Below are 17,820 nucleotides of genomic sequence, written 5' to 3'. Positions count from 1 at the left end.
TAAACTTGTGCTTGCCAAGGGGTGACAGAGAGATAATTGGGAATCTGGGATTTAGCAGATGCAAACTACTATACATAGAATGGATAACAACAAGGTACAACTGTATAGCACAGCTAACTATATTCAATATCTTGTAATAAATCATAATGGAAAAGAATATGAAAAAGGACAAATGTGTGTATATATACACATATATATATAAATGCATAAATGAGTCACTTTACTGTACGATAGAAACTAACACAACATTGTAAATCAACTATACTTCAATAAAATAGTTTAAAAAACACACGCACAGAAACCAACAAAATAGCCTAGGGATGGAAGCAACATAAATGTCCACTGACAACAGATGAATGAATAAACAAAAAGTGGTTTACATATACACCAAAATAGTATTCAACCTTAAAACATAGGGGAATTCTGACACACACAACAATGCAGGGGCTTCCTAAGTGGTGCAGTGGTAAAGAATCCGCCAGTCAATGTGGGAGACATGGGTTCCATCCTTGGGGCAGGAAGATGCCATGGAGTAAGAAATGGCCAACCAATCCGTTATTCTTGCCTGGGAAGTCCCATGGACAGAGGAGCCTGGTGGGCTACAGTCCATGGGGTTACAGAGAGTTAGACATGACTGAACAACTGAGCACAGCACAGTGAAGACATAATGCTCAGTGAGAAAAATCTGTCACAAAAGTAGGATTCCACTTATATAAGATACACAGAGTAATCAAATTCATAGAGACAGAAAGCAGAATGGCGATGCCAAGGGCTGGGGGAGGGGGAATGGAAATGGTTGTTCAATGGGTATAGAGTTTTAGTTTCGGAAGATGAAAAAGAGTTCTGGAGATTGGCTGCGCAACAAAAGTGTACTTAGCACTACTGAACTGTACACTTAAAAGTGGTTAAGAGGGTAAACTTTATTCAGTTCAGTTCAGTCACTCAGTCGTGTCCGACTCTTTGCAACCCCATGAATCACAGCACAACAGGTCCATCACCAACTCCCAGAGTTCACTCAAACTCACGTCCATTGAGTCGGTGATGCCATCCAGCCATCTCATTCTCTGTCATCCCCGTCTCCTCCTGCCCCCAATCCCTCCCAGCATTACAGTCTTTTCCAGTGAATCAACTCTTCACATGAGGTGGCCAAAGTATTGGAGTTTCAGCTTTAGCATCAGTCCTTCCAGTGAACACCCAGGACTGATCTCCTTTAGAATGGACTGGTTGGATCTCCTTGCAGTCCAAGGGACTCTCAAGAGTCTTCTCCAGCACCACAGTTCAAAGCATCAATTCTTCAGCAAGCAGCTTTCTTCACAGTCCAACTCTTACATCCATACATGACCACAGGAAAAACTATAGTCTTGACTAGACAGACCTTGGTTGGCAAAGTAATGTCTCTGCTTTTTAATACGCTATCTAGGTTGGTCATAACTTTCCTTCCAAGGAGTTAGCGTCTTTCAATTTCCTGGCTGCAATCAGCATCTGCAGTGATTTTGGAGCCCCCAAAAATAAAGTCTGACACTGTTTCCACTGTTTTCCCATCTATTTCCCATGAAGTGATGGGACCAGAGGCCATGATCTTAGTTTTCTGAATGTTGAGCTTCAAGTCAACTTTTCACTCTCCTCTTTCACTTTCATCAAGAGGCTTTCGAGTTCCTCTTCACTTTTTGCCATAAGGGTGGTGTCATCTTCATATCTGAGGTTATAGATATTTCTCCCGGCAATCCTGACTCCAGCCTGTGCTTCTTCCAGCCCAGCGTTCCTCATGATGTACTCTGCATATAAGTTAAATAAGCAAGGTGACAGTATACAGCCTTGACGTACTCCTTTTCCTATTTGGAAACAGTCTGTTGTTCCATGCACAGTTCTGACTGTTGCTTCCTGACCTGCATACAGGTTTCTCAAGAGGCAGGTCAGGTAGTCTGGTATTCCCATCTCTTTCAGAATTTTCCACAGTTTGTTGTGATCCACAGAGTCAAAGGCTTTGGCATAGTCAATGAAGCAGAAACAGATGTTTTTCTGGAACTCTCTTGCTTTCTCCATGATCCAGCGGATGTTGGCAATTTGATCTCTGGTTCCTCTGCCTTTTCTAAAACCAGCTTGAACATCTGGAAGTTCACGGTTCATGTATTGCTGAAGCCTGGCTTGGAGAATTTGGAGCATGACTTTACTAGCGTGTGAGATGAGTGCAATAGTGTGGTAGTCTGAGCATTCTTTGATATTGCCTTTCTTTGGAATTGGAATGAAGACTGACATTTTCCAGTTCTGTGGCCACTGCTGAGTTTTCTAAATTTGCTGGCATATTGAGTGCAGCACTTTCATAGCATCATCTTTCAGGATTTGAAATAGCTCCACTGGAATTCCATCACCTCCACTAGCTTTGTTCATAGTGATGCTTTCTAAGGCCCACTTGACTTCACATTCCAGGATGTCTGGCTCTAGGTCAGTGATCACACCATCATGATTATCTTGGTCATGAAGATCTTTTTTGTACAGTTCTTCTGTGTATTCTTGCCACCTCTTCTTGATATCTTCTGCTTCTGTTAGGTCCATGAAATTTCTGTCCTTTATCGAGCCCATCTTTGCATGAAATGTTCCCTTGGTATCTCTAATTTTCTTGAAGAGATCTCTTGTGTTTCCTATTCTGTTGTTTTCCTCTATTTCTTTGCACTGATCGCTGAGGAAGGCTTTCTTATGTCTCCTTGCTATTCTTTGGAACTCTGTAATCAGATGCTTATATCTTTCCTTTTCTCCGTTGTTTTTCGCTTTGGTTGTGGATGTGACCGAATGATAGAAGCCAGGTCCAATGCTGTAAAGAGCAATAGTGCGTAGGAACCTGGAATGTTAGGTCCATGAATCAAGGCAAATTGGAAGTGGTCAAACAGGAGATGGCAAGACTGAACGTAGACATTCTAGGAATCAGTGAACTAAAATGGACTGGAATGGGTGAATTTAACTCAGATGATCATTATATCTACTACTGTGGGCAGGAATCCCTTAGAAGAAATGGAGTAACCATCATGGTCAACAAAAGAGTCCGAAATGCAGTACTTGGATGCAATCTCAATAACAACAGAATGATCTCTGTTCGTTTCCAAGGCAAACCATTCAATATTACAGTAATCCAAGCCTACGCCCCAACCAGTAATGCTGAAGAAGCCAAAGTTGAATGGTTCTATGAAGACCTGCAAGACCTTTTAGAACTAACACCCAAAAAGATGTCTTTTTCATTATGGGGGACTGGAATGCAAAAGTAGGAAGTCAAGAAACACCTGGAGTAACAGGCAAATTTGGCCTTGGAGCACGGAATGAAGCAGCGCAAAGGCTCATAGAGTTTTGCCAAGAGAACGCACTGGTCATAGCAAGTACCCTCTTCCAACAACACAAGAGAAGACTCTACACATGGACATCACCAGATGGTCAACACCGAAATCAGATTGATTATATTCTTTGCAGCCAAAGATGGAGAAACTCTATACAGTTAGAAAAAAAAAACCAGGAGCTGACTGTGGCTCAGATCATGAACTCCTTATTGCCAAATTCAGACTGAAATTGAAGAAAGTAGGGAAAACCACTAGACCATTCAGATATGACCTAAATCAAATCCCTGATGATTATACAGTGGAAGTGAGAAATAGCTTTAAGGGACTAGATCTGATAGAGTGCCTGATGAACTATGGACGGAGGTTCGTGATATTGTACAGGAGACAGGGATCAAGACCATCCCAATGGGAAAGAAATGCAAAAAAAAAAAAAAAAAAAACTTTGTTACGTACATTAAAAACCACAATTAAAAAGACAAAAAAAGATAAAAAGATGCATTTTAGTACATAAATTATATCAAAGTAATATTACATATTAAAGCAAGAATTATTCAATCTAGTTCAGCTACAGGATTTTTCTGACAATGATTCATGATACCTTTAATACCATCAAGCTGTCAAAACTGCAGTCAATGATAAGGCGGAGTGGGCTGTGAACAACATCTCTTCGAATACGTTTTCTGTCACTTCCATCTGAATTTGACTCAGGTTGACACTGTCGCTCTAATTGCTTTCTCTTGCGTTTTTCCTTCCGCTTTTGTCTAAAATTAGTAATTGAAAACAACTTTTTGTTACTTGGATACTTACAAAACTTTTCTAAACAAAGAAAAAATTATTTTAAAATCAGTAGGCTAAATCATAAAAAATTGCCACTTCTGTGGATCAAAAATTGTCAAATACCAGCAATTTTAAAGATAGTCTAAAAGCTTTACATAATAAATGAGTCTGCAAAAGCAAAATATTTTTTACACAGATCTGAACTATAAGTTCATTTATTATTAGCAGCACATTATATGGGGCTTCCCTGGTAACTCAGCTGGTAAAGAATCCACCTGCAATGTGGGAGACCTTGGTTCACTGCCTGGGTCAGAAAGATCCCTTAGAGATGGTATAGGCTACCCAGTCCAGTATTCATGGGCTTCCCTGGTAGTTCAGATGGTAAAGAATCTGCCTGCAATGTGGTAGACCTTGGTTCAAGGTTCGATCCCTGGGTTGGGAAGATCCCCTGAAGGAGGGCATGGCAACCCACTCTAGTATTCTTGTCTGGAAAATTCCAATGTCAGAGGAGCCTAGTGGGCTACAGTTCATGGGTTCACAAAGAGTCAGACACAACTGAGTGACTACAACACAGCACACAGCCCATTATGTGTACTTAGAAAACGTTTAAAATACTGAGTTTGAGAGTTATAAAAAATTTTACTTTTATCATTCCGCTACATGATTTTCAAGTAACAACTATAACTATATATTTAAAAAAAAGTAAAATTGTTATTCAACATAGATTCGGACATCCTAGCCACAGCAGGCAGAAAGAAAAAGAAATAAAATGAATCCAAATTGGAAAAGAAGTAAACTGTCATTGTTTGTAGATAACACAATGTTGTATACAAAAAATCCTAATGATGCTAAAAGAAAATTACTGGCGCTCAACAATGAACTTGGTAAAGTTGAAGGATACAAAATTAATACACAGAAATCTATTGCATTTCTACACACAACAAAATGTCAAAAACAGAAATTAAGGAAACAGTCTCATTTACCATCTCATCAAAAAGAATAAAACGCCAGGAATAAACCAACCTAAGGAGACAAAAGACCTATACTCTGAAAACTGTAAAACACTGATGAAAGAAATTGAAGATTACACAGATGCAAAGATATACCATGTTCTTGGATTAAAAGAATTAATATTGTGAAAATGACCATATTATGCAAGCAATCTACATATTCGGTGCAATTCCTATCAAAATATCAATGGCATTTTTCACAGAACTAGAACAAAACTTTTTGAAGCTTGTATGGAAACACAGAAGACCCTGAATAGCCAAAATAATCCAGAGAAAAAAGGATGAAGCTGGAGGAATCATCTTCCCTGATTTCAGACTATACTACAAAGCTATAGTCATCAAAACAGTATCACACTGGCACAAAAACAGAGGCACACACATCAATGAAAGAGAAAGCCCAGAAGCATATCAATTAATTAATATCAATTAATCTATGACAAAGGAAGAAAAGAGTACAGGAAGGAAGAAAGACAGTCTCTTCAGTAAGTGGTCTTGGGTAAACTGAATAGCTACAAGGAAAAGAATGAACCTAGAACACTCCCTAACTCCATATACAAAAATAAACTCAAAATGGATTAAAGACCTAAATGTAAGGCCAGATACTATAAAGCTCTTAGAGAAAAATATAGGCAGAATACTCTGACATATATCACAGCAAGATCTTTTCTGATCTACCTCCTAGAGTAATAAAAGTAAAAACAAAAAATTAGCTTAAAAGAAACCATCAACAAAATTAAAATACAACACATGGGCAGGGAGTAAATATTTGCAAATGATGTAACTAACAAGAATTTGTTTCCAAAATAAACACAAAGCTCATACAGCTTAATATTAAAACAAAACAAAACTGAACAACCCAAATGAAAATTGAGCAGAAGACCTAAACAGACATTTCTCCAAAGAAAACATACAGATGGCCAATAGGCACATGAAAAAGAGCTCAATGTTGCTTTGGAGAAATGCAAATCAAAACTACAATGAACTATCATATCACCTCACACCAGTCAGTATGGCCATCATCAAAACGTCTATGAATAACAACTGCTGGAGAGGATGAAGAGAAAAGGGAGCTCTCCTACACTGTTGTTGAGAATGTGAATTTGGGCAGCCACTATAGAAAACCGTTTAGAGATTCCTTAAAAAACTGAAAATAGAGTTACCATATGGTTCAGCAATCCCACTCCTGGGCATATAGCCAGAGAAAACTCTAATTAAAAAAGATACATACACCCCCAACATTCACAGAAGCCCTGTTTACAAAAACCAAGACACAGAAGCATCTAAATGTTCACCGACAAATGAATGGAGAAAGAAGACGTGGTATACATACACAATGCAATGTTACTCAGCTATAAGCAAGAATGAAATAATGCCATTTGCAGCAGCATGGATGGATCTAGAGATTTTCATAGTAAGTGAAGTAACTCAGACAAATATGGCATCACTTACATGTGGAATCTAAAAAAAGTGATATAAATAAAGTTATTTACAAAACAGCAGTAGACACACAGACACAGAAAAGAAACTTATGGTTACAAGAGTGGATAGGAAGGGAGTGGGAAGATAAGTTATGAGTTTGGGATTAACACACCCATTCTGTGCTCAGTCACTTCAGTTGTGTCCAACTCACTGCAACCCTAAGGACTGTAGTCTGCCAGGCTCCTCCGTCCATGGGATTCTCCAGGCAAGAATACTGGAGTTGCCATGCCCTTCTCCAGGGGATCTTCCCAACCCAGGGATCAAACCCGTGTCTTTCACATGTTCTGCACGGGCAGGCGGGTTCTTTACCACTAGCACCACCAACAAGGACCTACTGTATCACACAGGGAACTATATTCAATGTTTTGTAATCATCTATAATGGAAAATAATCTGAAAGAGTATGTATGTATATGTATATATGGGGCTTTGCTGGTGGCTCAGATGGTAAAGAATCTGCCCGCAATATGGGAGACCCAGGTTTGATCCCTGGGTCGGAAAGATCCCCTGGAGAAGGAAATGGCAACTCACTCCAGTATTCTTGCCTGGAGAATTCCATGGACAGAGGAGCCTGGTGGACTACAGTCCATGGGGTCACAGAGTTGGATACAACTGAGCAACTAACATTTTCACTTTCACATATACATATATGACTGATATCCTGTACACCTAAAACTAACACAACATTGTGAATTAACCATGAAAAATAAAGTGTTAGTTGGTCAGTCATGTCTGACTCTTTGTGACCCCATCGACTGCAGTGAGCCAGTCTCCTCTGTCCGTGGAATTCCTCCAGTCAAGAATACGAGAGTGGGTGGCCATTCCTTTCTCCAGGGGATCTTCCTAACCCAGGGATCAAACCCAGGTCTCCTGCATTGCAGGCAGATTCTCTACCCTCTGAGCTACCAGGGAAGCCCATAAAAATAAAATGAAGAAAAAAGTGTTAGTCACTCAGTAGTGTCTGACTCTTTGCAACCCCATGGACTGCAGCCCACCAGGCTCCTCTGTCCATGGAATTCTCCAGGGAAGAACACTGGAGTGGGCAGCCATTCCCTTCTACAGGGAATCTTCCCAACCCAGGGATCAAACCCAGGTCTCCCACATTGCAGGCAGACTCTTTATCATCTGAGCCACCAGGGAAGCCCTTCAATAAAAATAAAAGTTCTTTTTTAAGAAAAAGCTGCTCCCATTTTTTGAAAAGTAAAATTATGAAAAAAAACCCTTGGGTTTTTCTCTCATCTACATTAACAATTAATTTTCTAATAAATGTTGTCTTTCTACAATAACAGCTTAAGCCTAACTGCTCTTACCAAAACCTGTAATAGTTCTAGCAAAATCAATGCTAGGCCCAAATTTGACCTTTCTGAGATGATTATTTTTGTTCTGTGTCTAGGACATGAATGCTAACTATAAAGTAAACTGGTTACTTTAGAAATTGAGGTGCTACTCACAATAGGTGTGGGTGAGAAAAGTGTACTGTGTAAATTCAGCAACACTGCTAAAAAAAAAAAAAAAACTTAAAACAGTTTTAGTAGCCAACTGACAAAGTGAGCTACAAAATGTATAGTACCAATTTAATTAACAGAATTACTATTGCATAATTATGTAACTGCATAATTACTATACTGAAGGTCCAACATTCCATATCTCTAAATAGGGGTAGAATATATGCATTTTTATACATACTTGCGGAGTTCTCGTTGTTCTTCCCATTGTTGCTGTTTCATTAGCTTTTTCATTTGCCGTTTAGACATTGGTTGAAACCTTTCGCTTAATCCTGGCTTCTGATTTTCCTCTCCGTCTTCACTTAAGTCTTGCTGTCTTTCAACATTACAAGTCTCACTAAATGCTGGCAACACTTCAGATGACATTATTTGATGCCTCTGAAAAATTGAAAAGCAACTCTGACATGAACAGATGATTTACAACCAAAAAAAAAAAAGTAAAAAAGAAGACCAAAGGATGTGATTAAAATGAAACCATATTAGTAATGAAAAAACTGCAAATTTAGGCAATCAATTGTCATTTACTGGCAAAGATCATTTGATGAAATGGGATATTTTCATACACTATTGGCAGCACAGCACAATTTTCCCAGAAGGCTACTCAGACCTATACGTTTGAAGAGATTTAAAATGCTGATACTCTTTCTTACAATAATTTATTTCCCTAGAATTTCTATAAATTAGAAATATAAACAACATTAATATAATTAAACAAAATATAACAATTTAAACAAAATATAAACAATGTTATTTATATTATAACAAAATATAAACAAAATTCACAACAAACTGTGGAAAATTCTGAAAGAGATGGGAATACCAGACCACCTGACCTGCCTCTTGAGAAACCTGTATGCAGGTCAGGAAGCAACAGTCAGAACTGTGCATGGAACAACAGACTGTTTCCAAATAGGAAAAAGAGTACGTCAAGGCTGTATACTGTCACCTTGCTTATTTAACTTATATGCAGAGTACATCATGAGGAACACTGGGCTGGAAGAAGCACAGGCTGGAGTCAAGACTGCTGGGAGAAATATCTATAACCTCAGATATGCAGATGACACCACCCTTATGGCAAAAAGTGAAGAGGAACTCAAAAGCCTCTTGATGAAAGTGAAAGAGGAGAGTGAAGAGTTGACTTGAAGCTCAACATTCAGAAAACAAAGATCATGGCCTCTGGTCCCAACACTTCATGGGAAATAGATGGGAAAACAGTGGAAACAGTGTCAGACTTTATTTTGGGGGGCTCCAAAATCACTGGGGATGCTGACTGCAGCCATGAAATTAAAAGACGCTTACTCCTTGGAAGGAAAGTTATGACCAACCTAGATAGCGTATTAAAAAGCAGAGACATTACTTTGCCAACAAAGGTCTGTCTAGTCAAGGCTATAGTTTTTCCCGTGGTCATGTATAGATGTGAGAGTTGGACTGTGAAGAAAGCTGATCGCCAAAGAATTGATGTTTTTGAAATGTGGTGCTGGAGAAGACTCTTGAGAGTCCCTTGGACTGCAAGGAGATCCAACCAGTCCATTCTAAAGGAGACCAGTCCTGGGTGTTCATTGGAAGGACTGATGCTAAAGCTGAAAGTCCAATACTTTGGCCACCTCATGAAACGAGTTGACTCACTGGAAAAGACTCTGATGCTGGGAGGGATTGGGGGCAGGAGGAGAAGACGACGACAGAGAATGAGATGGCTGGATGGCATCACCGACTCAATGGAGGTGAGTTTGAGTGAACGCCGGGAGTTGGTGATGGACAGGGAGGCCTGGCATGCTGTGATTCATGGGATCACAAAGAGTCGGATATGACTGAGCGACTGAACTGAACTGATAAACAAATTAATGGAAAAGAATACATGTATTACTGCTATTTTTAACAATAAAAAATCAGAATATCAGCAAACGGGGACTAAATATAAATTACAGTTCACCTATGGCACTGGATTGGAATACTAAGCAGTCAATAAAAATGTTTCTCAATATTACTTAGTGATAAAGGGAAATAATTATGTTAAATAAGAAAATCAGAACAAAAAATGTTAAATTTTGTTTATATATATATATATATATACACACACACATATACACACGTTTTAATTCTGACCCACCCATGGCTTTCTGCATTTTCCAAATTTTATATAATGAAAATATAGTATAAAAGTATAGAATAGTACAGTATAGTTATAAAAGAAAAACATATATATTTTTAATGGGATGGAAAGCACATTTTTATACTTTTCTTTAATACTGTCATACAGGAAAAATGCTAATTTCACTATCTGGGTGGACACTCAACAATTGGTTTTTGACAAAAGGTATGCTATACATTTCTATATTTTCGACAGTTCAGAAAACAAATTGAGTTGCTCCCCAACATATTTCATTATAAATATGTAATTATAAATTTTTCACTTAAGTCACAGTTGAAAAACAAAATATGTAAACTGACTCTGTAATCAGTTGTGGAATACTCAGGGCCATCTAAAACATCTTATTTAGATTTAACCATCCACATCTTTAAGGGTCTTCTCTGGTAGCTCAGTTGGTAAAGAATCTACCTGCAGTGCAGGAGACCCAGGTTTGATCTGTGTGTCGGGAAGAGCCCCTGGAGAAGGACATGGCAACCCACTAAAGTATTTTTGCCTGGAAAGTCCCACGGACAGAGGATTCTGGTGGGCCACAGTCTATGGGTCGCAAGAGTCAGATATGACTTAGCAACTAAACCACAACCCACATCTTTACATCCACCGTCTAGAGCTAAACTTGCCTTTAGAACAGGGAAAATGAGAGAAATAGTAAAATATCTTTTCTCTTTAATTGTTACCACCATAGCTTAAGAATGTATTCTTTATCTCTATCAAAGACTAAGCATGAAGTCTGCAAATATTCTATCAGTCTTACCCAAAAATGTGTAATTCTTCCCTTTCACAGAGATAGCTAACAAGTCTGTGCAGAGAAGCCAACATCTAAAAGGAAAAAGTACAATCCCCACAATTCAGAGACTGGAAAGAAAAAAACTTTGCAGAACGTAATTTGAGCAGCAGTTTTATTTATACGGTTCTTGCCTTTAAACATGCAATGATGTAATAGGACATATAGGGTACCCAAGAAAAGTTAGAAAGTTTACCAAATTTTGACTGCAAGACAAGAAATTTTAAGATGCACGATTTAGGTGCTAGAGCAAAGTCCTGACATTTTACTACACTGCAAAATTACTAAGAGGGGAAAGAATCATCTAGTAATACAAGTAAGAGTTCACAAGTTTTCTTTATGCCATCAACCAAACACTTCTTTTTTCCGCTGGATCATCAAAAAATCAAGAAAATTCCAGAAAAACATCTATTTCTGTTTTAGTAACTATGCCAAAGCCTTTGACGGTGTGGATCACAATAAAATGTGGAAAATTCTGAAAGAGATGGGAATGCCAGACCACCTGGTCTGCCTCTTGAGAAACTGGTATGCAGGTCAGGAAGCAACAGTTAGAACTGGACATGGAACAACAGACTGGTTCCAAATAGGAAAAGGAGTACATCAAGGCTGCTTATTGTCACCCTGCTTATTTAACTTATATGCAGAGTACATCATGAGAAACGCTGGGATGGAAGAAGCACAAGCTGGAATCAAGATTGCCGGGAGAAATATCAATAACCTCAGATATGCAAATGACACCACGCTTATGGCAGAAAGTGAAGAACTAAAGAGCCTCTTGATGAAAGTGAAAGAGGAGAGTGAAAAAGTTGGCTAAAAGCTCAACATTCAGAAAACTAAGATCATGGCATTCAACTCCATCACTTCATGGCAAATAGATGGGGAAACAGTGGCTGACTTTATTTTTCTGGGCTCCAAAATCACTGCAGGTGGTGACTGCAGCCATGAAATTAAAAGACGATTACTCCTTGGAAGGAAAGTTATGACCAACCTAGATAGCATATTAAAAAGCAGAGACATTACTTTGCCAACAAAAGTCCATCTAGTCAAGGCTATGGTTTTTCCAGTGGTCAGGTATGGATGTGAAAGTTGGACTGTGAAGAAAGCTGATCGCTGAAGAACTGATGCTTTTGAACTGAGGTGCTGGAGAAGACTCTTGAGAGTCCCTTGGACTGCAAGGAGATCCAATCAGTCCATCCTAAAGGAGATCAGTCCTGGGTGTCCATTGGAAGGACTGATGTTGAAGCTGAAACTCCAATACTTTGGCCACCTGATGCGAAGAGTTGACTCATTTGAAAAGACCATGATGCTGGGAAAGATTGAGGGCAGGAGGAGAAGGGGACGACAGAGGATGAGACGGTTGGATGGCATCTCTGACTCAATGGACATGGGTTTGGGTGAACTCCAGGAGTTGGTGATGGACAGGGAGGCCTGGAGTGTTGTGGTTCATGGGGTCAGAAAGAGTCGGACACGACTGAGCGACTAAACTGAACTGAAAGACTTCTTTTAAGGGAGATCATCTCCTAGAAATGACAATTCAAGTTTGACTCTCCACTGGAAACTCCACTGGGCAGGGCTAATGTCTGCTTTTGCCCAGCATTACGGTGGCAACACTAACACAGTGCCGAGCACTTACTAGATGCTTAATATGCATTGGCAGCACAAATAAATGAGTGAACATGATATTATAAAGGACTTCTAAAGGTAATGAAAATTTTAACAACAAACATTTATTAATTCTTACTATACTTAATTAAAAAGTTGTTATCTATTTTACTCTTAAAAAACCCTAAGGGGTAGTCATATAGGACTATTTTGCAAAGGAAGAGGTATAAAGATTACTTGCCCAAAGTTACAAAGCTATAATTCCTAAGAAACAAGGCACCTACAGCAAATGTTGCACAAAATAGGTCCTCAAAACACTTGTTGAATGAAGTAATGGAGCAAACATTCAAGCCCACATCCAACTCTACTGTCTTCTAGAAATCCATAGTCTTATTTAGAAAATGGGAATTTCCAAACAATGTTAAAGAGCTGTGTTGCTTTCACCCACCTACTGTTGAAAGGCTCAGAGAAGACCTGTGTCACCAAAAGACAATGGAGGGGAAAAACCCTTTGGTTCTACTTGTATGCCAATGCACCAAAAAGAAAAAAAAAAAAAAAAATTGGGAAACTTCCTAGAGATAACTGCCAAAAGTTTATGTCTGTGACATCTTGCCTTCCAAGCTTGCAACACATGACAATGGCATTTAAAATATTAAAAGGGGAAACAAAAAAAGTATAGCCTTTCTCAAAATAAAAATTAAGAACAGGGTCTGCTCTGTAAAGACAGCTGAGAGTTTTCTTTAATAATTCTCTATCTTTAAAGAGAAAAATAATAATTCAAGACAGAGCATGGGAGACAGATGGGAGGCAATTTAAGATGAACCCTTAAACTGGTGTTAGGGGTGAGGCTCCTCTTTCCAAGAAAAAAGCCTAACAACAGGTAAAATTAAAAATAGCTTATACAAAGCTGACTACTTGGGGGAAACAGACACCAGCCTCTTGGCTACAACCTGGGCCCAGCTATGAGATGACTGAAATTCTCAACCACATATATAGGCTCTGCTATTGGTCTGAAGCACTGAAAAGGGTGATGGGGTGGAAGAAACCACAAAATCAGTAGTAGACAGAGGGAGTTTGGAAAGGAAAGCTATAATTCCATTCCAGATGAGTCTGCAAAGCAAAATTATAAAAGGACAGGAAATGAGGGGAAAAAAGAGTTAATGAAAAGTAATAACCATAAAAACAAAAATTGGGAAATTGATACACAAAAATGGGCATAAAAATAGCAAAACTAGAATTCATTAAAAAAAAAAAAAGAACCAATTTGGAAACCAGGAAGTGAAGTCATAAAAATTTCAACATATGAGGCAAACTCCAGATTACTTGGAGTCCAAGAGGTAACTGGTGAATTAGAAGACAACCTCACAATCTGATTCAGAGTTCAGACAGAAAAATAAAACGAAAACATCGTATGTTTGAGCATTTAAAAAATGTGAGTAACAGACTGAGAGAAACATAGGCTGAAAAGGTAACTGGAGGTAAATGTAGAAACTTGAGTGCATTCATTAATTTTTTTTAACCTAGAAAATAAGGTTACTATTCAATGTAAGAAACAGGAGACAGAGGAAACACAGTAAGTCTGAAAAGATAAGAAAAAACTTAAACATACATTGTGAGTCCTAGGATCAATTTTATTTCCTTTCCATAAATAAACACATGAATAAAAATTAGCAATGAATATATCTAAAACAATACAGAAAATATAAACTAAACCTGCCCATTAAGCTAAATGTGTGGGCTTCCCAGGTGGCGCTCAGTTCAGTTGCTAAGTCGTGTCCGAGTCCATCACCAACTCCCAGAGTTCACTCAAGCTCATGTCCATCGAGTCGGTGATGCCATCCAGCCATCTCATTCTCTGCCGTTCCCTTCTCCTCCTGTCCCCGATCCCTCCCAGCATCAGAGTCTTTTCCAGTGAGTCAGCTCGTCGCATGAGGTGGCCAAAGTATTGGAGTTTCAGCTTTAGCATCAGTCCTTCCAATGAACACTCAGGACTGATCTCCTTTAGAATGGACTGTTTGGATCTCCTTGCAGTTCAAGGGACTCTCAAGAGTCTTCTCCAGCACCACAGTTCAAAAGCATCAATTCTTTGGCGATCAGCTTTCTTCACAGTCCAACTCTCACATCCATACATGACCACGGGAAAAACTATACCCTTGACTAGATGGACCTTTGTTGGCAAAGTAATGTCTCTGCTTTTTAATATGCTATCTAGGTTGGTCATAACTTTCCTTCCAAGGAGTAAGCCTTTTTTAATTTCATGGCTGCAATCACCATCTGCGTGATCAGGTGGCGCTAGTGGTTAAAAAAAACAAACCTGCCGGCCAATGCTCGTGGGTTCCATCCTTGGGTCAGGAAGATTCCCTGGAGGAGTGCCTGGCAACCCACTCCAGTATCCTTGCCTGGAGAATCCTCGCACAGAGGAAACTGGGCTACAGTCCACAGGGTCCCAAATTGTCGGACACAACTGAAGCGACTTAGCATGCAGGAATAGAAGCCAAACGTGCAGACTTTAAGGCACAATTAAAAATCAGAGGAAACAAACTGCTCTCTTCAAGAAATTGATTAATATTCTAGGAGAGAATATTTCTATCAACAGTGGCATCGTTTTTCACTAGTTTCCTACGATGGTCAAAAGAGCAAGTATTGACTGGCTCTAGACTGAAAATTTTAATGTAACAAAGTACAGCAAAATTTTACAACTCATGCACACCAGGGGGAGCTTTCGCCTTTCCCAAGAAGTCCAAGTTAAATTTAATTTGCTTATCATTGCATACTGATATTTTTAAAAAGCCTATCAAAGAAAGGTCATGAGCTTGTCAATATCATTATCACTGTTATTTTAAAAGTTATTTCCAATTAAGAAAAAGGAATGTAGTAAAAAAAATTTTTAAGCTTTGAATAAGCTAGATACATTGCAGAGAATGATGCAATGATGAAGCATCAAATGCTAGATTGAGATCCTTTCATTACTGCTTTCAACACACTTTACAAAGACATGTACCAACTCCTACTGCCTGTAACATACAGTAAGCATTTAACTATGCACTAGTTTGTTCAGACTAACCTGTTAAGTAAAATATAAACACCATGGCAAAGTTTGCATTCGTTCCTCACATGCAGTGCTATTCACAGCACATTTTAATTCATTCACCAGGTTCAACCAACTTTGTAGCAACTACAGAAATAATTGTGCCAAATTCAGTTTACTTGAGCACTGGATTTTTAAAAAATGGTTCGTTTAGATATAGATTATCTGGTGGTTTTATGAAACTAACTATGGATAAAGATGACTAAGACAATTTGGTGTGGGATAGATAGATGAAAATATTGTATCTCTATTATCCTTGTATTTCCACTTCTTAGCACAACTCCTGGCAGGGAGAACACACATCATGAATGTGACTGGCCGAAAGTTAAAAAAAAAAAAAAAATCATGGCTTTATTGATTGGGCTAAAGTCTTAATAATTTACAACACAGACTCCCTTCCAGAAACATCCAAAGGAATGTCGAAATAATCGCAGAACGGAATTAAATGACCTAACGGTGGTAAAGAAAAAAATACCCTTTTTTAAAACGCGCATGCCAGACTTGCAATAACGAATCGGTTCAGCTGTGAGGTCCCTTAGGTAGAGGCCTGGGCCATGATAGGGAAAGGCGGAGGATTTATAACAAACAAAAAAGCGAGAAATATGCCGCTGCTATCCTCTGTGTATCTCTAGAAAGATTACTGAATTTAAATACAAAATGTTTCAAGAAATTCAGTAACACCTCGGACTTCTTAAAATATCCTCAGCTCACCACGGTGGGGCCTAGCAGCACCTGCAGCAACTTTCCCCTGGCCTCTCCCCACATTTCACTGCGCTCAGAGACATCAGCCCTCGTAGGAAAAATGAGGAAAATGAGGAAAAATGAGGTTTAAAGACGAAAAGCGACTTGCCCACGGTCTCTTGCCAATAAGTGGCACAACCACAACTCGTTTTCCGGCCTTTCAGAGTCCAGATTTCCCTCTCCCTTCATTCTTGGGAAGCGAACACACTTCACATACTAGGACCCGTATCTCGACCCCCAAACAAAAGTCGACAGCAAGAGATCCTATACTAGTGAGCAGAGCCGAGCCCGACTCTCGCCTCCATGTCACCCACGCACGGACGCACTCCAGAGGCGGGGCTAATTTGCAGCCGACGAATCAGAAAGCTGTTTGGCGAGCCGAAGGGGCGCGCGCGCTCTGACGTCACTTCCTTCCGGAGCTGCGTCTTTGCTACCATTTTCCATTACCCCACTTCCCTCTCCCCCGGAAGCCCTATTGCTAGTGGAAGGCGGCACCGGCATGCGCTCCTTTTGCTCCCGGATTATATCAAAGGGTAGAAGAGTGCAAGCCTCCGCACCAAGAGACTTACCGAACAGAGGAGTTGTCGGGGAATCTGACAGTCTCTCAGGAAGGTTTTTGTAGTGGTCTTTACCACTCGAGAAGGTCCTCTTTCGGAAACTTCAACTCCCAGAGGCAGAGCCAGTAGCTACACGTAGAAGGCTACGGAGGTTACGTCTTTCGTCAGCCCACTGCGCCAATTCCGTACCAGCAGTGGGAGAAAGGGGCGGGGTTTTTGTGGGCGGGGTCTGGGGTTAGGGTTTCTGGAGTGGGAGGTGTTTGAGTAATAATACCTGTTTTTCCGATTCAAAGCAGGCATACACCTGCAGGCATTTATTCATATATTCTCGTGGGGATGGCGAGGGACGTTAAGACATTCTTGGTCGCAAAGAGTCGGACACGACTGAGCGACTGAACTGAACTCTTAAAAATGACCAACACTAATAAAGGGTTTATAATTCTTCCATGTTTGAGATGAAAGAAAGCATCTCTTGCCTAAATTATTTATATTTATAATACAGGAGGTTTTGAGTATCACATGATTTTACACAACTCAAGTGAAAAATTAGATTTTAAAAGTGAATCAAGCTCCCAATAAGATGTAATTAAATCTAGAATGTTTACGCCTTTTCTTCCTTACAACCATAAGTCTTACTCTCCATTCCTTGAGCTGTTTTTCATATACTGTTTTGTAAGACACCGGGTGACGTTTCATTGTTTATAATGCCTGACTTTACTCTGTAACCTTTTTGCTATATATAGATCAAGTCACCTGAGGGAGAGCTGTAACATAATCCGGTTGATGGTCATTTTCTATTTAGTTTTTAA

At 39.4% G+C, this 17,820-nt stretch overlaps 1 protein-coding gene across 4 annotated transcripts in view; it reads right to left on the bottom strand.

Annotated features, from left to right (window-relative positions):
• The window catches only part of TRMT10A (tRNA methyltransferase 10A), a 29,526-nt gene extending 12,311 nt beyond the window's left edge, over positions 1-17,215 (bottom strand). Inside the window, exons 1-3 of one of the 4 annotated variants that reach the window (XM_055433995.2) lie at positions 17,024-17,215; positions 8,275-8,471; positions 3,922-4,084 (exon numbers count right to left, since the gene is read on the bottom strand). In XM_055433995.2, the coding sequence (XP_055289970.2) occupies positions 3,922-4,084; positions 8,275-8,459 (348 nt within the window). In that variant the 5' untranslated portion in view covers positions 8,460-8,471; positions 17,024-17,215. The other 3 variants (XM_088836212.1, XM_055433996.2, XM_055433994.2) reach the window with 3 other exon arrangements.
• Positions 17,216-17,820: the final 605 nt, after the last annotated feature.

Source organism: Moschus berezovskii, chromosome 5 (genome assembly GCF_049115385.1).
Source record: "Moschus berezovskii isolate FMDL1 chromosome 5, NW_MosBer_1.0, whole genome shotgun sequence".
NCBI lineage: Eukaryota > Metazoa > Chordata > Mammalia > Artiodactyla > Moschidae > Moschus > Moschus berezovskii.
Note: the sequence above shows the minus strand (reverse complement) of the source record. Positions and strands in the feature narration are given on the sequence as shown.